This window comes from Rana temporaria, chromosome 1, assembly GCF_905171775.1.
Source record: "Rana temporaria chromosome 1, aRanTem1.1, whole genome shotgun sequence".
NCBI lineage: Eukaryota > Metazoa > Chordata > Amphibia > Anura > Ranidae > Rana > Rana temporaria.
The window spans coordinates 642,322,837-642,346,424 of NC_053489.1; the positions used below are offsets into that span (position 1 = coordinate 642,322,837).

A 23,588-nucleotide genomic window follows, 5' to 3' on the forward strand; every position below is an offset into this window, starting at 1 on the left:
TCAACGTTTATAAGCGTTTGCCGTTTTTTGTGGTCAGAAAAACGACTCCTGAACGCGATTTTAGGACGTTCAGAAAACAGCTTATAAACTCCACTGCTAATAAACGTGTGCATGGACACATAGAGTGGAGTATATGGGCTTTAAAAAAAAAAATAAAAAAATGCCCAAACTCCAAAAAATATCTGTTTTATGGGTGTGCATGGAGCCTTAAGTAGCTTTTTGAGGTGGCTTCTTACGTTGTGAGGGTTTCACATACCGTATATACTCGAGTATAAGCCAAGTTTTTCAGCACATTTTTTATTTTATTTTTTGTGCTGAAAATGCCCCCCTTGGCTTATACTCGAGTCACCTTTTTGTGCCTGATTTCCTGGATTTTGGGGACCCAGTACCGGCCGGCTGTAGGTCCCCTGGAGCCCAGACTTGGCACACATGTAGCCCCACTTTTCCTCTACAAGTATGCAAAGTTTGTTGTCCGGGGGACCTACGGCAGGGGAGCACCGATTTTTTTTTTTTTTTTTTTTTTTTTTTTTTTTTTTTTTTTTTTTCCAAAGCCGGACACCCCTTCCATAGACTCTAATGTTAAATTGCCATTTCTCCGGTGAGTTTGGGGACCCGGTGCCGGTCGTAGGTCCCCTGGACCCGGAACTTGGCACACATGTAGCCCCATATCTACTCTACAAGTGTGCACAGTTTGTTGTCTAGGGGACCTACGGCTGGGGAGCACAGATTTTTTTCAAAGCCAGACACCCCTTCCATTGCCTCTCATGTTAAACGTCAGTCTAGGCATGGGTACAGTGTGGCATGCAGATGGACACCCTAGGCTTATACTCAAGTCAATACGTTTTCCCATTTTTTGTGGTAAAATTAGGTGCCTCGGCTTATACTCGAGTATATACAGTATGGGCCAGATTCAGGTAGACTTACGACGGGCGTATCAGTAGATACGCTGTTGTAAGTCCGAATCCCCGCTGTTGTATATTTAAGCGTATTCTCAAACTGAGATATGCTTAAATATTGCTAAGATACGACCGGCTTAAGTCTCCTACGCCATCGTATCTTAACTGCATATTTACGCTGGCCGCTAGGGGCGTGTACGCTGATTTACGCCTAGAATATGTAAATCAGCTAGATCCGCCTATTCACGAACGTACACCTGCCCGTCGCAGTAAAGATACGCCGTTTACGTAAGGGGTTTTCAGGCGTAAAGATAAACCACCAAAAAGATGGCGCAACCAATGTTAAGTATGGACGTCGGAACCGCGTCAAATTTTTCAAGTTTTACGTAGTTTGCGTAACTCGTCCGTGAATGGGGCTGGCCGTAATTTACGGTCACGTCGAAAGCATTGACGATTTGCCAACGTCATTTGGAGCATGCGCACTGGGATACGTCCACGGACGGCGCATGCGCCATTCGATGGAAACGTCATTTACGTGGGGTCACATTTAATATACATAAAACACGCCCACAGCTTTTGAATTGGGCGGGCTTACGCCGGCCCTAATACGCTACGCCGCCGTAACTTCGGGCGCAAGAATACCATACTGGCCTCTCAAAGTTACGGCGGCGTAGCATATAGGAGATGAAATGTATGTGAATCTAGCCCTATATATTTACAAATCGGAGCTCTGTTTTCTATCCATCTGGGAAATGTTGTATTGTGACTTTTTATAATCTCAGGTCTCCACCCCATCGTACTTCTTATGGGTCGGTTTCAAACTGATTAACAGGTTGCCATTATTTCTGTTTACATGGATTTGTTCCCAGATCATTAGAGTGAAATATTTCTTAGAGAGACCTTGTGGGCTCTATAACGTGTGTGTCTTTTGTCCTAGCCTTTCCTTGGTTTGGCTTGGATATTGGTGGGACGCTGGTCAAACTTGTCTATTTTGAACCCAGAGACATCACGACAGAAGAAGAGCAGGAGGAAGTGGAAAGTCTGAAGAGCATCCGAAAATACCTGACGTCCAATGTGGCCTATGGACAGACCGGCATTCGAGATGTCCACTTGGAGCTAAAGGATCTGACCATGTGTGGCAGAAAGGGTAGCCTGCACTTCATCCGATTTCCCACTCACGATATGTCCGTCTTCATTCAGATGGCACGGGACAAGCAGTTCTCCAGTTTACACACCTCGCTGTGTGCCACTGGTGGTGGAGCGTTTAAGTTTGAAGAGGAATTCCTGACTGTAAGTATGCAGGCAAGCAGATACTATTACACTTTCTAGCTAATTGTTCAAATGCATGTGGATGAGAAAAACAAGAAACGCAAAGGGATTGATTTACTAAAAACTAGAGAGTGCAAAACTCACTTTAAAAAAAATAACACCTGCAAGACAAAAGCATAATGAACTAGTATGCACAGCCCCTGAGAGAACCAGGATCTGTGGTTTACACCCACAGATCCCAGTTCTTGCTGTGTCACGAGCGATCGCGGGTGCCTGCGACCTTCGCACCAGCCGGGCACTCTCATCGGCTCCAGGGGCGAGCAGCGGGCGCACACGCATGCCCCTAGAGGCCACAGGGCGAAGCGACCTAACATGACGTAGTTTGGCCCAGCCGAGCCTGGTCGGCTGTTTGGCAAGTGGTTAAAGAAGTCCAGCCAAAGCTCATTCTGCTGGGCTTCTCCTACGGATCACAGGAGTGCAATTAGTTTTGTACTCCTGTGACCCGTTTTTCAGCAGAGAGCGGACTGAAGTTTGCTCTCCGCTGACGTCACGGCTATCGGTCCAGGCACCACGTCATCGTGACAATGTCTGGATCTGCCGAGTACCTGGACTGATGCCCGTTTCAGCTTCTCAGCGAGCCGCTAAGTGCCTAAGATGGGGGGGCCTACTCCACAGCTCAGCGCTCCAATAAGCACAGAGGGAGATGAGCAGAGACCTGTGACTGACAGTCTGCATCTCTCTGCTCGGGGATCTCTGAAACGGAGTGATCGGCGGTGTTCGATCGCTCGGTTTTCAGTGTAGAGGCACCTGGGGACAGATGCAGCATCAGACCCATGCTGCATCCACCTAGGCAAGTATGAATCTCAAATAAAAAGATTCCCATACTTCTTTTAAAGTGATTGTAAAGTCAGAAGTTTTTTTTATCTTAATGCATTCTATGCATTAAGATAACAAGCCTTCCGTGTGTAGCAGCCTCCCTAATACTTTCTTGATGTCCCTCTCGGTCCAGCGATGTCCATGAGCATCTCAACCGTCCAAGATGCTCCCTCCTGATTGGTTTAGACACAGCAGCGGCACCATTGGCTGCTGCTGCTGTCAGTCAGCTTGCCAATCGGGAGAGAGTGGGCCCGGGTCGAGGCTCCTTCCCTGAATGGATCACAAAAGAGGGACCTGAGAAGAGGAGGATCGGGGCTGCTTTGTGTAAATCCACTGCAACAGAGCACGCAAGTATGAGATGTTTGTTATTTTTATAGAAAACACAAGACTTTACAATCCCCTTTTAAGTAAATGCATTTTCTTAAAGCCCATTTGTGGGTTAAATTTGAATTTCCTATCCTCGCACCATTTAGAAGACCAAGGATTGTATTCTGCATACAGGGGTTATGGCCCTGCCCTCTATGGGGTGCCACTATAGCGCCTTCTGGTCACAGTGTATTGGGGCAGAAAGTGGTGTTGATGCCCTCACATCTGCACAGGTTCTCAGTATGGACCACCCAGTCTGAGAAGAAGAGAACTCTGGGAGCCACATAACTAGTCTGAAGATCTCAGAAAAAGGTAAGTGTTAAAAAAATAAATAAAAACAAATTCTATTCATTTCCTATAGGGCCCGTTCACATCACAAAAACTTTTTGTTGCCCATAGCATCCCATTTATCTGTCAGGTGTAATGCAGTGAATTGGTCAAAAGTAAGCAAGGACTCTTATTGGTTATGAACGTGAAAAGATCTTTTTAGCACAACAGCTCTTATTTTCACAACAATGAGTGTTTTGTTCCTCATCTTTTAGGTCGGAGGACTAGAACTTTGCAAGCTTGATGAACTGGACTGCCTTATTAAAGGAGTACTCTTTATTGACTCTATTGGCTTTAATGGTCAGTCGCAGTGTTTTTACCTGGAAACTCCCAGAGATCCTGAACGGTGTCAGAAGATTCCTTATGCTCTGGAGAACCCCTACCCTCTCCTGCTAGTAAATATTGGCTCAGGGGTCAGCATCCTGGCTGTGTATTCCAAAGACAACTATAAACGGGTTACAGGCACCAGGTAAGTGGCTCTGAATAGAACAAGTCAAGTGAATTCTTTGTTGCGCCTGCACACAGGAGCCTAGTGACTTAGACGTGTCTATTTTAGCTAGTAAGCAGAAGTAGAACTCCCTCCTCATAACACCTTTACCAGGGGCCCTCCAGCTGTTGTGGAACTACAGTTCCCATGAGGCATTGGGAGGCTGGCAGTTACAATTACTCCCAGAGGCATGATGGGACTTGTAGTTCTGCAACAGTTAGAGGGCCCCAGGTTGCCTACCCCTGACTTCTACTAACTAAGCTGTGGTGGAAATATCTGTATATGAGAGAGAGAGAGAGAGAGATTCAATAAAGCTATAATACAGTAACACATTCTCTGTTGTGTTCTCCAGTCTCGGAGGAGGAACGTTTTTCGGTTTGTGTTGCCTCCTCACTGGCTGCTCCACTTTTGAAGAGGCTCTGGAAATGGCAGCTCTTGGAGAGAGCACGAAAGTGGATAAGCTTGTCCGTGACATTTATGGTGGTGATTATGATCGCTTTGGATTGCCAGGCTATGCGGTTGCCTCCAGGTAAGTCCACTGTAGCAACTTTTGAGTGCCGATGGTAGTATTTCTAAAGGACGTGTTGTTTGTTATACCGTTCTCATTCATGGGCGATTCCTGATATTAACCAATCAAAATGCTAACAAAAACCTCACTACTTTTCCATCCTTGTTGAAAAAGGATCATTTAAAGAATGGTTACAATCGGTATAATTGTTATATATTTTAATACAATTTAGTATAATTGATTACATGTATGATGTCCCCTGTCCTCTATCGCATTCAAGCCTGGGTCAGAGGTGACATATACAATCGGGCCTTTTAAAGATCTATAATGCAGACTAGGAGTTCAGCTATAACCACTTGACCTCGAAGATTTACCCCCCTTCATGAGCAGGCCATTTTTTAGCTATACCGCACTACATTACTTTAACTGAAAATTGTGCAGTCATGCAACGATGTACGTAAATTCAATTGATGTAATTAAATTTTTTCTCTTGGTGGTATTTGATCACCACTGGATTTTTTAGTTTTTACGCTATAAACAAGAAAAGACTGATTTAATAAAAAAAAAAAATATATATATATATATATATATATATATATATATATATATATATATATATATATATATATATATATATATATATATATATATATACACACACTTTTTTTTTTTTTTTTTTTTTACTTTCTGCTATAAAACATATTCAATAAAAAAAAATCTAATTTCTTTATAAATTCAGGCCAATATGTATTCTGCTACATATTTATGGTAAAAAACTCAATAAGCGTACATTGATTGGTTGGTTTGGATTGCACAAAAGTTTAATGGCATCTATAAACTATGGTGTGTGTGTGTGTGTGTAATATACTGGAATTTTGTATTAATACTAGTGATGGCCGTGATCAGCGACTTCTAGTGGGACTGCGATATTGTAGTGGATAATTTGACACAAACTGACACATTTGATAATTTGTGGGAACCAGTGACACTAATACAATAATCGGTGCTAAAAATATACACTGTCACTGTGTTAACGACACTGGCTGGGAAGGGTTTGTAAACCGTAATGTTTTTCACCTTAATGCATTAAGGTGAAAAGTTCTGTCACTCAGCAGCCCCCCAGCTAGCCCCCCCCCACCCCCGTCTTACTCACCTGAGCACGTTTGATCCCCTATGGGAGACCCGTTCTACCTCTCTGGCCAGGGTTCTCTGCTCTTATTTGTATAGATTGATAGCGCAGCCATTGGCTCCTGCTGCTGTCAATCAATTCTAATGATGCGGGGGGGCGGGGCCGAGTCCGGCATTCTGTGTCTATGGACTCAAATGCTGGACTCGGGAGCGTGCCCTCGAGGTAACCCCCTGGGAGACCACTTTTCCTAGGGGGTTTCCAGATTCCAGGAGGAACCGCTAGCGCCTCCGGAGGACCCTAGAAGATGAGGTTCGGGGGCACTCTGTGCAAAACTTACTGCACAGTGGAGGTAAGTATGACATGTTAAAAAAAAAAAAAAAAAAAAAAAAAAAAGTATTTAGAAACCCTTTAACCACTTAAGGACCGCCTCATGTACATATACGTCAGCAGAATGGCACAGGCAGGCACATCAACGTATATATACGTCCTCTGCTTGACGTGGGTCGGGGGTCCGATCGGGACCCCCCCCCCCCCCGGTACATGCGGCGGTCCCCGTGGCTTCAGGAGCGATCCGGGACGACGGCGCGGCTATTCGTTTATAGCCGCTCCGTCGCGATCGCTCCACGGAGCTGAAGAACGGGGAGAGCCGTGTGTAAACACGCCTTCACTGTGTCGGCGCATCGATCGCGTCATCCCCTTTATAGGGAAGACACGATCGATGACGTCATTCCTACAGCCACACCCCCCTACACTAGTAAACACATACACAGTGATCCCTAAATGTTACAGCGCCCCCTGTGTTTAACTCCCAAACTGCAACTGTCATTTTCACAATAAAGAATGCAATTTAAATGCATTTTTTGCTGTGAAAATGACAATTGTCCCAAAAATGTGTCAAAATTGTCCGAAGTGTCCGCCATAATGTCACAGTCACGAAAAAAAATCGCTGATCGCCGTAATTAGTAGTAAAAAAAAAAAAAAAAATGCAAAAAAACTATCCCCTATTTTGTAAACACTATACATTTTGCGCAAACCAACCGATAAACGATTATTGCGATTTTTTTTTTTTTTTTTTTTTTTTTTTTTTACCAAAAATAGGTAGAAGAATACGTATCGGCCTAAACTGAGGAAAAAAAAAATGTTATATATGTTTTTGGGGGATATTTATTATAGCAAAAAGTAAAAAATATTGCATTTTTTTCAAAATTGTCGCTCTATTTTTGTTTATAGCGCAAAAAATAAAAACCGCAGAGGTGATCAAATACCACCAAAAGAAAGCTCTATTTGTGGGGAAAAAAAGACGCCAATTTTGTTTGGGAGCCACGTCGCACGACCGCGCAATTGTCTGTTAAAGCGACGCAGTCCCGAACTGTAAAAACCCCTTGGGTCTTTAGGCAGCATTTTGGTCTGGGGCTTAAGTGGTTAAACATCTAGGGAAATAAAAGGGTTAAATATGTGCCTAACCAGTGTTTTTGGGTACCGTGTGCTGCTTTCACTAAGGCATGTACTGGATTTTATACCCTGTTTTGCAAGGAAACTAAATCCTGCACATCCCTGCTGACAGGACAGAGCTCTGCATTGTTTACATATGCAGAGCTCCATCCAGCATGTCTCCTTGCTGATCAGCATGTGCTGGCGGTCATCCATGGGCCAACACCTGCTGACTGGCTTCGGATGTGCTGCTAATTACAGTAAAAGCGGCACGTGCTCCGGCCGCCTTTTGGGTGCGCATGCTTGGGGGGCCCCCCCCCCCCCGCCAACCCATGATGTGATTGGACGCAGCACAAGTTTGGCAATGGATTTAAGCTGAAACCTGCTGATCAGCTGTGTCTAACAACACACAGAGGTCTGTGTTCATAGGAACAACAATCTGGATGTTTCTTCTTAAAAAGCAGTGAGAAAAATCACTAAATCAGAAAGTAAAAGCGGCCCACATTACACATGGTTAGGCACACAGTTAGCCCCTTGGTTGCCCCTAGATGTATAGGTTAAACCTTCCAGAGTTCAAGTGGTTAAATATTTACTTGTCAGACTGTAAATGGTAAAGAAAAAAAGAAAAGCAGATATAAAAAATAATTTTAAAAAACAAGTAAAATTGACCTCCAAAGCATTGTTTAATTTCAGTATGGAAAAAGTGTATTTTCCTCAATTGTTTTGTTTCATATTCTACGTAAGAAAGAAGATTTAGCAACAATTGAAAGTAAAACAGTTGTGGTGATATTACTCAATGGAGGCCTTTAAATGCAGAAGTGAGCAGTTCCTCTGTGGTCAGGAAGTGAGCACATCATGTGTGAAATTTATCTACCCTAACGCCAAATATATGCTTACTCATGTCTTCTTGTATCTATAGCTACCAAATTATGTTAAACGGGGATGGGAAAATTGTAGGGGTGTGTGTGTGTGTGTGTGTATATGTATATGTATATGTATATATTTGCCTTCCTTCCTTGACACAAACCTTCGATGTCACATGTATGCAACCAGGGGTGAATCCAGGGAAAAGGGCACCAACATCCTTAAGTGTTACTAAACCCAGGACTCTGCATTCACTATACAGTATCTGGTCTCCCACAGTACACAGAACATGGAAATTATTTTCGCAAATATAAACTGCTAAATACAGTAAAACCTTGGATTGCGAGCATAATTCATTCCAGAAACATGCTTGTAATCCAAGCACTTGTATATCAAAGCAAATTTCCCCATAAGAAATAATGGAAACTCAAATGATTTGTTCTACAACCATTTATTCATAGGTCCTTCAGTTTATGGTCCATATAAAAAGATTATAGCAATGTGATTGGTTGTGTGATCATAAAATGTCCATCCACAAATGGTGTATCTTTTTTCATCAGCAGTATATAGCAGTCTCGTGACTTCTATCAGTGTCTGGTTAAAGCTTGTCGGAGGAGTTTTCGCTTACCTGAGCCCCATCTCTATCCAGTGATGATGCACCAGAGACTCGGCTGTCTGGGACTCTTCCCCCCCCCCACCCCCTCATTGGCTGAGACACACAGTGGGTGCCATTGGCTTCCGCTGTTATCAAAGTAAGTGAGCCAATGAGGAAAGGGAGGGGGTGGGATGAACCGCGGCTCTGTGTCTGAATGGACACACGGAGCTGTGGCTCGTCTCAAGTGCCCCCATAGCAAGCTGCTTGCTGTGGGGGCACTCTGCAGGAAGGAGGGGCCAGGAGAGCCAGAGGAGGTACCCTGGGCTGCTCTGTGCAAAACCACTGCACAGAGCAGGCAAGTATAACATGTTTGTTTTTAAATAAATGACTTTTTCTGGTTAAAAAAAAAGTATAAGTTTATTGAGATGTGCTTAAGGTGTACAGGTTATACATCACAGGAGTTACATTTCCTCCTGTTTTACAACTTATGTATTCAAAATTCAGGGTCATCCGCAAAGGCATTACGTTCCGAGTAGGTATTCATAACTTTATTACAGTCTGCATATCCGTATCTTACATGAGGTACCCCATATCACATTTACATACATTCAGAAGTCATTCTCTTTCCCTCCGCCCGCTGACTTCCCCTTATCCCTCATGGATTATACGGTACACGTTTCCCCATCTTCCAGCCAACGGTCCCAAACATTAGAAAATTTTTGTGGGCGGCCCCTATGTTTATATATCATTTTCCTATAGGGCAGTACAGCATTTATTTCCTTCTTCCAGTCCCGTAAGGATGGAGCCGTTGCTTGCAGCCATGCCCTAGCTACCACTTTTCTTGCGACAAATAGCGACTCTTGTATAAATATGGTCTGGTATTTGTCAACCTCAACATCTGGTATTAAACCCAGTAGGCACAATCTTGGGTCCATTCCCACCGGTGATCCCATATTGTCATGTAGGAATTGCGTCACTTGTAACCAATAAGCCTGTATGTCGGAGCACTGCCATAGCAAATGGTAGAAGGTGCCTACCATCGATAGACACATGGGGCATAGTGGGCTTCTTGTGGGTTGGAACTTTGTCAATCTCAGTGGTGTCAGGTATGCTCGGTGGATTATATATAATTGTGTCATTCTGTCGGAAAGCTTGGGGGATGCGGTCTTTACGCCCTCCAGAATTTCCCCCCAATCCTCTGTCTCAATAGGGCCCACGTCCTGCTCCCACTGTATTCTCGCTGTCTGGACTATCTTGTTTACCCTGCGCTGTCTAATATTATAGTACAAGTTGGATATGAGTTTGGTCGAGTCGGCCCCGAATATGACATCCAGCACCGGCGGAACACTCAGGTCCACCGCCACTAATGCCATTTGCTTTCTGAGTGCGTGTCTGAGCTGTAGATATCTAAATAGAAATTGTTGTGGGAGGGAGAACTCCCTTCTCATCACTGAGAAGGGCTTGACTCCACTTTCTGTTAGGATCTGAGAGAGGTACAGTACCCCGTACGAGGCCCAGATCTGTGAGTCTGGTACTGAGGTCAGTTCGGGCATGCCTCCATTAACCCATAGTGGCGTGTGTGAGTGGATATGTGACCTTTCTTGCTTTTTAAGGGCTATGTCCCATATCTTTTGATGATGTATTAGCATGCCTGCTCCAAACTGTGGTGTCCTACACCCTCCCTGTCCCCTCCTGAATATCGCCTGGCAGGGAGTGTGAAACACACTTCCCGGCTTGTTGCAAACCATCGATCCATATTTCCTCGACTCAGTTTTATTATAATGATATAGATGGGACAGTTGTGCTGCTATATAGTAATCCTGAATATCTGGCAGGGAGCATCCCCCCTCCAGCGTGGGATTCTTAAGTACAGACCATGCCAGCTTATGCCTGCCCGATCCCCATACAAAGGAATTTAGTATTGCCTCCATCTGTTTGAATATCTTTAGTGGGATATATAAGGGAGCGTGCCATATCATGTATAAGATTTTGGGTAGTAGAATCATCTTAACTAGATTGATTCTTCCCATGACCCCCAGAGGTAGTCTCGCCCAGGCCTGGGTTCTAGATTTAATAATTGCAAATAGAGGGTCTATATTAAGGGACACAAATAAATAGACTTTAGTATCACTTTAAAGCATGGTCTATGCCTATGAAGATGTGTCCCAGATGCATCGATCTGGTTGGTAATCCCCAGAGGATAATGTGAGAACATTAATCAGTATAGTAATATGTGATCACAATCTCCTGTGAGCTAGTTCCAATTAATAATACAAATCGGCCCAATGGTCAAATCATATACATGGGGTATTATATACGTCTTCAATATCACATTTGTGCAGACAAATTAACATGCTGACTTCTTGTACTTCTTGGGGACTCCAGTGCCATGGCATCGCCAGCAGAATACTTTGCCATCACTATGGTCAATGCAGAGCCACATTTCATTTCTCCTTGAATGATACTTCATAGAGTCTACAGCAGAGACATTTCATATTTGAATTCCCTGGGAGGCAACACTTGAAGGGAGATTCATCTCGAGAGTTAAAAATTGTGTGCTTCCTATCTGAATGTCGGCCCCACTCTGTTTTGTCAGCAGAAATGAATGTGGATGGTCTGATTCCATTTCTACAAGTTGTTTGGGCCGTTATTATTATGACGTAGTGCGGTTGCTGAACTCTTTCTTCTTCTTCTTCCAGCTTTGGTAATATGATGAGCAAAGAGAAGAGGGATTTGGTGAGCAAGGAAGACTTGGCCAGAGCCACCCTCATTACTATCACCAATAATATTGGTTCCATAGCACGCATGTGTGCACTAAATGAGGTGAGCCCTTCAGCCACGCCTGATCATGTATTGGGGTGTCCAGGTAATGTCAGGCACCAATGTGACACATGCAGACGGCTCTCATTTATTTTACCAAGTACAAAAAGATTTCTTGTTGCAGTATGATGCTGATTTTACATTTTGTTTCTGTTGGCGTTTAGTTTGTTCATTGCTTGTGCTGTAGACACTTGCCGTGTCTTTTCTCTAGATGTTTTTTTTCTGTTTAGCGTGTGAAAAAACTGATAACAATGCTTCTTTACCACACACAAAAACACAAATCATTTGCTGCACTCACATTTAAAGGGGTTGTAAACCTTCGTGTTTTTTCACCCTTATGCATTAAGCTGGAAAAACACCTTGCAGTGTCCGGCCCCCTGTCCCGGCTTCGATTGGATAGATTGATAGCAGCTCAGCCATTGGCTCCCGCTGCTGTCAATCAAATCCTATGACGCGGGGCCGAGTCATACACTTGGCGTCTATGGACAAGCTTTTCCTAGGGGGTTATCTAATGCATGGAGGAGCCGCGAGAGCCCCCAGAAGAGGAGGATTGGGGCCACTCTGTGCAAAATGAGCTGCACAGTGAAGGCAAGTATGACATGTTTGTTTTTGTTTTTTGTTTTTTAAACAAAGCTTTAGTATCACTTTACGATTGCAAGTAGAGGATGAAAGTACAGGCAGGCTACACACCGAACAGTCAGATGGTATGGAAGAAAATAATTCTCATTTGGTTGATATTTAATTAAATTGATAATAAACCCTTCCATATACCCACTGAAGTGATTAGCTTCAGGTGATACACAGAGATGAATTGAATCCTTCTGCATAAGCTGTATGTTCTTTTCTGCAGCCCTCTCTTCTCCACAGCTTTCCAAAGTACACAGTTTGGATGGTGTTTCTCACCTCCAGAAGGCAAGGGAGTGGGGATCTGATGTCACAGAGTAGGGAGCTGAGTGGAGGGAAAGGACACGCCACCTTCTACATGCACAGCCAAGGCTGTCAGTCACCTGTGTGCTAGGGGGCGGAGCCATCTACCACGATTTCCTGTTCTGGGGGGATAGAACCAGAAGTGACTCCTGAGGCCAGACCGGAAACGCACTAAAACTGGCCACTGATAGATCGAACAAAAGGAAAGGATCCCTATAGCCGCACATCTGTATAATCCCTAGGAACGATGTAAGACTGGCATCCTCAGCCTGGATCAGATGAAAAATACCGCTTCCAAAGCGATCGTATGATAATCGGATCTTTGGTACAGAGCTTTTGAGAGCCGATCGCGACAATTTATCCAATATTTTATTGGACAAGCGGAAAAATTTTCCTTGTACGATTTTCATTCGTCAGTACTAGGGGTGCAAAGGATCGAAAAACTCACGGATCGGATCGATCCTCGGATCAGGAGTCACGGATCGGATCGATCCTCGGATCAGGAGTCACGGATCGGATCATCTTCGGATCGGCAAAAAAATAAATTCAAATCTTGCTACACCCACCGGAGTTTTAGATTTCACATTTATTTTCAACACAAAACAGAGGTTATGTGCTTAAATACAGCGTTTGGAAATCTGACGAACTGTTTTAATGTTAAACTTTAAAAGCCGCAGCAAACCTAGTAATTGTAATTAACTAGTAATCACTGTAATTCCCGTAATCACTGTAATGTAATAGCCAGTCCAACATCCAACTCACTGTACTTGCACTGTAATGTCCACCATTGTCCCCCACTCGCCATCACCATCACTGTTCCAGTCCAACATTGCCCCCACACTAGTAAACAGTAACACTGTAATAGCCATTTTTCCCACTGTAATAATAGCCAACATTGCCCCCACACTAGTAAACAGTAACACTGTAATAGCCATTTTTCCCACTGTAATAATAGCCAACATTGCCCCCACACTAGTAAACAGTAACACTGTAATAGCCATTTTTAGCCAACATTGCCCCCACGCTGTTCATTTAATAAAAGACAACCTGTACGGTTTTTGGAGTGCGGCCATCCATCCTTCATTCAACCTTTATGCTTGCCTAGTGCACCGCCAGCACCCTTGGAATCCTGTACCAGTGCATGACCATATAGTAGACCCACCTGGAGCGGTGACTTTCTTTCTTCTTGCCCCCACACTAGTAAACAGTAACACTGTAATAGCCATTTTTCCCACTGTAATAATAGCCAACATGAATCAACTCGCTGTACTCGGTTGCATGCAGACAGTACGCGGCGCGCGCTCTTGCAGAATGGAAGATCCACGAGCAGAGGGAGGAGTGATGACGTCAGCGCGCACCGCCGCCGTGTGTACCAAGATGGCCGACCGCTCCAGAGCTAGGCCGAAGCCGCGGCCTTTCCTAAGGCCGCGGCGTCGGTGCGCTCCGCGGATTGCATTCTGTGCCGATCCGAACAGGTCAACCCGTTCGGATCGCGGATTGGGCACGATCCGTTGCACCCCTAGTCAGTATAGTTGTCGTCCGAAAATGCAATACAAATACATTACAACACATGACATCACTACCGATATATATTTTTTTCTTCCCTGTCATTTGAATAGGCTGCTGTGCCTCCTGATGTGCAGGGAAAAGGTCCTTGCACCATTCTTTAAACTCTGCCCGCACAAACTCAAATGCATTTCCTAATGCTGGCAAACCGGCAGCGTGTTTTTATGTGCAGGTGGTTCTGGATGCAGACAAAAAAAAAAAGACCAGGGTGACAAATGATATAGCTGGATTGGAAGGTGTTTGTTCCCTAAAGTGGATTTATTATACATGGCACCATGCCCACCACACTTTTGACTCCTAAAAAGTAGCAGATGCCTTCACATCAGAAACTACTCTTAGAATTCTACAATAGTTGGTCACGTGACCAGTGGCGGCTGGTGCTCTATTTTTTTGGGGGGGCGCAAACAAAACCCCAGTCAGGCCCCCCCCCCCCCCCCCCCCCCCGCCACTCGCAGACAATGGGACCTGCAGACAGACAGAGAGACAGATAGATAGATAGACAGACAGATAATAAAACAAATAGATAGATAGATAGATAGAGATAGATAATTAGATAGATAAATAGATAATTAGGCAGATAGCTATAGATAGATAGATAGATAGATAGATAGGGGGAGGGAGCGAGAGATAGAGCTATATATAATTAGATAGACAGACAGACAGATAGATAGATAGAGAGACATAGCTAGATAGAGCTATAGATAAATAGATAATTAAACAGATAGATAGATGGAGGGAGGGGGAGAGAGATAGAGCTATAGATAATTAGATAGATAGATAATTAGACATACAGATAGATAATTAGACAGACATATAGATATAGATAATTAGATAGATAGATAGATAGATAATCAGACAGACAGATATAGATAGATAATTAGATAGAGAGCGATAGATAGATAGATAGATAGATAGATAGACAGACAAACAGATAGAGAGAGACAGAGAAAGAGAGAGAGAGAGGGAGAGCGATAGATAGATAGATAGATAGATAGAGCTGTAGATAGATAAAGAGATAGAGCTGTAGATAGATAATTAAACAGACAGATATATAGATATAGATAGATAATTAGATGGATATAGATAGATAGATAATCAGACAGACAGCTAGCTATAGATAATTAGATAGACAGACAAATAGATAGATAGATAGATAGATAGATAGAGACATAGAGATATAGATAGATAGATAGAGACATAGAGCTATAGATAGATAGATAGATAATTAAACAGACAGACAGATAGATATAGATAGATAAATAGATAATTAGGCAGATAGCTATAGATAGATAATTAAACAGACAGATAGATATAGATAGACAGACAGATAATTAGATAGATAAATAGATAGATAATTAGACAGAGGTAGCTAATAGATAGATAGATAGATAGAGACATAGATAGATAGAGAGAGAGAGAGAGATAGATCTATAGAGAGAGAGAGAGATAGATCTAGAGAGAGAGAGAGAGAGAGAGATAGATCTATAGAGAGAGAGAGATAGAGCTATAGATAGATAGATAGAGACATAGATAGATAGAGACATAGAGCTATAGATAGAGAGATAGATAGATAGAGAGAGATAGATAGATCTATAGATCGAGAGATAGATAGATAGAGCTATAGATAGAGCTATAGATAGATAGATAGATAGATAATTAAACAGACAGATATAGATAGCCAGACAGATAATTAGATAGATAAATAGATAGATAATTAGACAGAGGTAGCTAATAGATAGATAGATAGATAGATAGATAGATAGATAGATAGATAGAGACATAGATAGAGAGAGAGAGAGAGATAGATCTATAGAGAGAGAGAGAGATAGATCTATAGAGAGAGAGAGAGATAGATCTATAGAGAGAGAGAGAGATAGATCTATAGAGAGAGAGAGAGAGAGAGATAGATCTATAGAGAGAGAGAGAGAGATAGAGCTATAGATAGATAGATAGAGACATAGATAGATAGAGACATAGAGCTATAGATAGAGAGATAGATAGATAGATAGAGAGAGATAGATAGATCTATAGATCGAGAGATAGATAGAGCTATAGATAGAGCTATAGATAGATAGATAGATAATTAAACAGACAGATAGATATAGATAGCCAGACAGATAATTAGATAGATAAATAGATAGATAATTAGACAGAGGTAGCTAATAGATAGATAGAGACATAGATAGATAGAGACATAGATAGATAGAGAGAGAGAGAGAGAGAGAGAGATCTATAGAGAGAGAGAGAGATAGATCTATAGAGAGAGAGAGAGAGATAGAGCTATAGATAGATAGATAGAGACATAGATAGATAGAGACATAGAGCTATAGATAGAGAGATAGATAGATAGATAGATCTATAGATCGAGAGATAGATAGATAGAGCTATAGATAGAGCTATAGATAGATAGATAGATAGATAGATCTATAGAAAGAGAGATAGATAGATAGAGCTATAGATAGATAGAGCTATAGATAGATAGATCTATAGAAAGATAGATAGATAGATAGATAGAGCTATAGAGAGATAGATAGATAGAGCTATAGAGAGATAGATAGATAGATAGATAGATAGATATGGCTATAGATAGATAGAGAGATAGATAGATAATTAAACAGATAGACAGACAGAGAGAGAGAGAGAGAGAGGGGACAGGCAGGACAGTCAGATAGATTAGATAGGCAGACAGAGATAAGAGATTTGTAAAGCACAGCTGCAGGACGCAGGTACTCTAAGCCCTCACACACAGACAGGAGATGTGAAGCACGGCACCCTCCCCCTCCCTCCTGTCCTCTCTCAGTCCGATCACAGTACAGGCTGAGCATACAGCATAAGGTGCTGGACATGATGGGGTGGACAGGGACACTGGACAGGACAGACAATGAGACAAATAAAGTATTTTAATAAAGTTAATTACCTTAGTCCTCCTGGAGTCAAAAGCGAAAGTAACACTGCCCTGGGGAAAGCACCGCCCATTTCCTTCTGCAGTGAGGAAGCAGCAGGACCCAATTAGAGAGGAGAGTGGAGACACTGGAGAGTGATTGGCTCATGGCGCACAGCACATAGCCACAGAGCTTAAAAAAAAACTGCAAATGAAGCGTCTTGCCTGCTGCATTGGCATGACGCTTCAATGATGCTATAGCAGTGCTCCGAGTCTTTGACCGGCGCTCACCCTGAACATGCACCGTCTTAAAGGACCTTTTTTTTTTTCTTAAAGGGCCCTATGGACGGGCCGCCACTGCACGTGACCAAATCCTTAGGTGTTTGATCACATGATCTTTGCCGCTGGTGATCATTGGTCTGTCTGCATTCTGAACCTCCCTTCCAGCACAAAGCATGTGCCTAGGCATTAGGTCACATGACTAGTTGCTGTACAATCTTGGCAGCAATCTCGGCAGTAAATGTATGTATATGTTGGCTCAGAATGCAGGTTGGGTAGTGTAGAGCAGTGGTCATCAACCCTGTGCTCAGGACCCACTAACAGGCCAGGTTTGCAAGATAACAAGAAATACATCACAGGTGATATCATTTGCTGCTCAGTGATTGCAGTATTCTAGTCTGCATCTCCCCAAGGTAATACGTAAAACCTGGCCTGTTAGTGGGCCCCGAGGACAGAATTGATGACCACTGGTGTAGAGAAATATCTTCTGTGGTAACAAGTCCTGCTTGAAGATTTGGAATACATGGGCTGTAGATTAGTGCTTAGAGCAGTGGTTCTCAACTTCTGTCCTCAGGACCCACTAACAGGTCAGATTTTAAGTATTACCTTGGGGAGATGCAGACTAGAATGCTGCAATCACTGAGCAGCAAATGATATCACCTGTGATGTATTTCGGTTATCTGGCCTGTTAGTGGGTCCTGAGAACAGGATTTGAGAACCACTGGTTTAGAGGACGTGTTGTGTTGGTAAAATATAGACAGTGGCGAATACATCATCGATTTTAATAGAACTTTCCGTAGACCTATTTCCCAATAGAACAAAACGATTTTGAGAATGTATATTAGCTGATGGTGGTTTGTTATGATACAACATTCATATTGTGATTGTGAAAACTGCCTCTGGGCTTTCAGCTTCTTTACAGTGCTGCCTTGTAGCATCTAAATCAAGCAGCATTGTACAGGGCTATGAAAGAGCAGAGACCCGCTCGTCCTTCTGGCTGCTACTCCCTCTAGTGGGCAATATTGGATTTGTTAGTTTTGTTTTTCACTCTAAATACATTGTTGGAGAAATCACTGACCTGAATATTAAATCATACTTAAGCTTCAATAATAACTATAATATCTATAATAGGATTGTATATGTAAATTGTTTGCAAAATTGGAGGTAATGAAAACTATTATAAACAGGCGTGGGAGCCCGAAACCACCAGCGCACCCTTTAAAAGTGTGCATAAACACAAAATCTATTATCCCGATTTTTTTTTTTGGCATTGTGTATTACTATATTCAGTCATCTTAAAGTGGTAGTAAAGTCTGCTTGTTTGTGTACTTAGATAAAAAGTTTCTGACAGTAATTATGTAAAGTGAACTTTTGCCCAGAGTCAAAATAAAGCAGGGGTAGGCATCCTTGGAAATCTAGATGTGTTAAAACTACAAATCCTATAATGCCTCCGTCTCATGCCTGTGACTGTCAGTTTTGCAGTGCCTTATGGGATTTGTAGTTTCATCGCAGTAGGAGTGCTGAGGTAGCCTGTCCATGCACTAAGGGAATTACAAATTCTGCATAGGCAGTAAAAGCAATGACGTCTTCACTTACCTCCTGTAACTATAAATATTGTGGAGAAATTAATTTCCATATTTAAAATGGAGGCACTGAAAGCTGATCTCTTTTCCTTTCTGCACCAAAGTCTTGTTTCTAATGATAAAACAGCAGCTGTTAAAAATCCACTGAAACCCAACTTTAGAGTGTTTGGAGGGAATTGAATAAATAACTTCACAGTACGTGCAGCTAGAAGGGTCGGGAACATGTACATAATATAACCACTTGCCGACCGCTATATGTATATATACTTTGCAGTTTGCACGTGGTTTACCGGCATTATGACTGAAGATATCTGCCATTGCCATTCCACGAGCGTGTGCAATTTTAAAGCGTGCCATGTTCAGTATCTACCGTATTTTTTCGGCAAAACATCTTTCACAATTTGAAAAAAAAAAAACATTTTTTTTTTTTTTTTTTAAATTGCAACAATCGCCATTTTATAATGTTTGGGGGTTATACGTAATTTTCTAGCAAAAAATACAGATTTAAACTTGTAAACAAACAGTGTCAGAAAAAGTCTGGTTGGCAAGTGGTTATAGCGGTTTACCCAGGACCCCAAAGTTTATATATATTTATATATATATATATATATATATATATATATATATATATATATATATATATATATATATATATATATATATATATATATATATATATACAGTGAGGAAAATAAGTATTTGAACACCCTGCTATTTTGCAAGTTCTCCCACTTGGAAATCATGGAGGGGTCTGAAATTGACATCGTAGGTGCATGTCCACTGTGAGAGACATAATCAAAAAAAAAAATTCCAGAAATCACAATTTATGAATTTTTAACTATTTATTTGTATGATACAGCTGCAAATAAGTATTTGAACACCTGTCTATCAGCTAGAATTCTGACCCTCAAAGACCTGTTAGTCTGCCTTTAAAATGTCCACCTCCACTCCATTTATTATCCTAAATTAGATGCACCTGTTTGAAGTCATTAGCTGCATAAAGACACCTGTCCACCCCATACAATCAGTAAGAATCCAACTACTAACATGGCCAAGACCAAAGAGCTGTCCAAAGACACTAGAGACAAAATTGTACACCTCCACAAGGCTGGAAAGGGCTACGGGGAAATTGCCAAGCAGCTTGGTGAAAAAAGGTCCACTGTTGGAGCAATCATTAGAAAATGGAAGAAGCTAAACATGACTGTCAATCTCCCTCGGACTGGGGCTCCATGCAAAATCTCACCTCGTGGGGTCTCAATTATCCTAAGAAAGGTGAGAAATCAGCCCAGGACTACACGGGAGGAGCTGGTCAATGACCTGAAAAGAGCTGGGACCACCGTTTCCAAGGTTACTGTTGGTAATACACTAAGACGTCATGGTTTGAAATCATGCATGGCACGGAAAGGTTCCCCTGCTTAAACCAGCACATGTCAAGGCCCGTCTTAAGTTTGCCAATGACCATTGGGATGATCCAGAGGAGTCATGGGAGAAAGTCATGTGGTCAGATGAGACCAAAATATAACTTTTTGGTCATAATTCCACTAACCGTGTTTGGAGGAAGAAGAATGATGAGTACCATCCCAAGAACACCATCCCTACTGTGAAGCATGGGGGTGGTAGCATCATGCTTTGGGGGTGTTTTTCTGCACATGGGACAGGGCGACTGCACTGTATTAAGGAGAGGATGACCGGGGCCATGTATTGCAAGATTTTGGGCAACAACCTCCTTCCCTCAGTTAGAGCTTTGAAGATGGGTCGAGGCTGGGTCTTCCAACATGACAATGACCCGAAGCACACAGCCAGGATAACCAAGGAGTGGCTCTGTAAGAAGCATATCAAGGTTCTGGCGTGGCCTAGCCAGTCTCCAGACCTAAACCCAATAGAGAATCTTTGGAGGGAGCTCAAACTCCGTGTTTCTCAGCGACAGCCCAGAAACCTGACTGATCTAGAGAAGATCTGTGTGGAGGAGTGGGCCAAAATCCCTCCTCCAGTGTGTGCAAACCTGGTGAAAAACTACAAGAAACGTTTGACCTCTGTAATTGCAAACAAAGGCTACTGTACCAAATATTAACATTGATTTTCTCAGGTGTTCAAATACTTATTTGCAGCTGTATCATACAAATAAATAGTTTAAAAAAATCATACATTGTGATTTCTGGATTTTTTTTTTTTTGATTATGTCTCTCACAGTGGACATGCACCTACGATGACAATTTCAGACCCCTCCATTATTTCCAAGTGGGAGAACTTGCAAAATAGCAGGGTGTTCAAATACTTATTTTCCTCACTGTATATATATATATATATATATAAACCTGTAAGGCAAATGCTAGTGCGGTGCATACTAGCTCATGAAATTCTTACCTTAGAACGAGGCATCGGTAACTTACCTTGTCCACGTCGAGTGAGATGACATTTTGCCTCGGCGTGTCTTCTGGGTATCGCGGCTCCAGCGCTGTGATTGGCTGGAGCCGTGATGTCGTCACTCCTGCGCATGCACGCGGGAGACTTCTCTCCGGCGTCTGCCGGGCTTTTAGCCGAGAATTCCCTGTGCGCATGCGTCGCTGCAGTCAGCGGCTCATTGCGAGGGGGAATATCTCCTCCTAAACCATAAAGGTTTAGGAGATATTTTTTTTTATTTACAGGTAAGCCTTATTTTAGGCCTACCTGTAGGTAAAAGTCCAAAAATGGGCTATACAACCGCTTGAATGCCCATAGATTGGGCACAGGTACATCTTTTAGGGTTAGGTAGTCAGTGACTGTATACAAGGTAACTGTTTCTCTCTTGGTTGTTACAGAATATCAGCCAAGTGGTGTTTGTGGGAAACTTCTTGCGGATTAATACCATTTCTATGAAGCTGTTGGCCTATGCTCTGGATTACTGGTCCAAAGGACAGCTCAAGGCCCTCTTCATGGAGCATGAGGTGAGATGGGTGATGGGGAGTTTTTTTTGTCTTGGGACTTTTATTAAATGTTCAAGTTCATATTTGACTATTTCCTTTTTTATAAGAAGTATCAGTTCCAACAATACTGTCCAAGCTTTTCAGGATTTTTGTCTCTGTGTAATTTTGCCATATGTAAAGAAGATCTGAAATCTGGAAGCTATGGCCAAAACAAATGTCAGGTAGTGGGAGCCTTGTGGTCATAATGTTATGGCTGATCTGTGTATAGTTGAGCTAAATACATTTGGGTAGAAAGGTATATTAACCACTTTACCTCTGGAAAGATTTTACCCCCTTCATCACTGCACTTACCTGGCAGTATTTTAATTACCACAGTTTTTTTTATATATTTAAAGGGGTTGTAAAGGAAAACATTTTTTCCCCCTAAATAGCTTCCTTTACCTTAGTGCAGTCCTCCTTCACTTACCTCATCCTTCCATTTTGCTTTTAAATCTCCTTATTTCTTCTGAGAAATCCTCACTTCCTGTTCTTCTGTCTGTAACTCCACACAGTAATGCAAGGCTTTCTCCCTGGTGTGGAGAAAGCCTCTTGAGGGGGCGAGCAGGAGGGTCAGGACGCCCACTAACACACAGCTCCTTTCTCTATCTGCAAAGTAGAGAGTGTCCTGACCCTCTCCTGCTCGCCCCCTCCCCCCTCAAGAGGCTTTCTCCACACCAGGGAGAAAGCCTTGCATTACTGTGTGGAGTTACAGACAGAAGAACAGGAAGTGAGGATTTCTCAGAAGAAATAAGGACATTTAAAAAGCAAAATGGAAGGATGAGGTAAGTGAAGGAGGACTGCACTAAGGTAAAGGAAGCTATTTAGGGGAAAAAAATTCCTTTACAACTTCCTTTTAAACTAAAAAAAAAATACTGAACAATTTTCTTAGCTTTCGTTATAAAATTTTGCAAACAAATCTTTCTTTATGCACGTTTAGGCCAAAATGCAGTCTTGTAAAAAAAAAGTAACCAAAATCCGTATATATTTTTTAGTCTGTGTGAAAGTTAAGCCTCGTACACACGATCAGATTATCCGACGGGAATTGTGTGATGACAGGCTGTTGTCGGAAAGTCCGACTGTTTGTACGCTCCATCGGACGATTGTTGTCAGATTTTCCACCAACAAATGTTGGATAGCACGCTTTAAAATTGTCCGCCAACAAATGTGTGATGTCGGATCATCTGATCGTGTGTACACAAGTCCGTCGGACAAAACTCCAAAGTAAAAACATGCATGCTCAGAAGTAATGCTTGCCATAACACAACATTGGCAAAAGTTGTCCAAAGGGTGGCACTAAAGAGCTGAAAAACCACCATGTTTGTTGGCCGACAATTATTTGCCGTTTGTATGCAATACAAGTTCCTGGCCAACGCCCTTCGGACAAAAGTCCTACACTTTGTCCGATGAAAATCTGATCCTGTGTACCAAACTTTAGTCTACAATATCATCATAGTGACAATGTACTGCTCTGTGGGGGTGATCGGGATATTTTTTTTTACACAGTTATTGCTTATTGTAGTAATGATATATAAAAAATACTTAAAGTGGAGTTCCACCCATAAATATAACATTACATCAGTAGTTTTAAAAAATGTCATTAGTCCTTTACGATTTTTTTTTTTTTTTTTTAGATGCCTTCAAAGTGTTGTTGCTAGGCAGAATAGTTAATCTTCCCACTTCCTGCACCTAGGTGCTTAATGCTTCCTAACCTACACCGCACAGACTCCTGGGAATGTAGTGGGTGTAACTTTCCAGGAGTCTGTGCACTCCCCAGTCTCAAAGAATCATGTGACTTGGACAGCACAGGTGCTGAAACCTGATCTGACACTGCTTGTGCAGCAC

General features: G+C 42.3%; 1 protein-coding gene across 3 annotated transcripts in view; it reads left to right on the plus strand.

Annotated features, from left to right (window-relative positions):
- Positions 1-23,588, plus strand: part of LOC120924521 (pantothenate kinase 2, mitochondrial-like) — a 46,271-nt gene that overhangs the window by 18,951 nt on the left and 3,732 nt on the right. For 2 of the 3 annotated variants that reach the window (XR_005746376.1, XM_040335482.1), the window contains exons 2-6: positions 1,834-2,186; positions 3,950-4,203; positions 4,574-4,750; positions 11,448-11,571; positions 21,603-21,728. Coding sequence is in view for 2 of the 3 variants with exons in the window: in XM_040335482.1 (XP_040191416.1) it covers positions 1,834-2,186; positions 3,950-4,203; positions 4,574-4,750; positions 11,448-11,571; positions 21,603-21,728 (1,034 nt within the window). In the remaining variant the exon portion in view is untranslated. The remainder of the gene's footprint in view (positions 1-1,833; positions 2,187-3,949; positions 4,204-4,573; positions 4,751-11,447; positions 11,572-21,602; positions 21,729-23,588) is intronic. The other variant, XM_040335483.1, reaches the window with a different exon arrangement.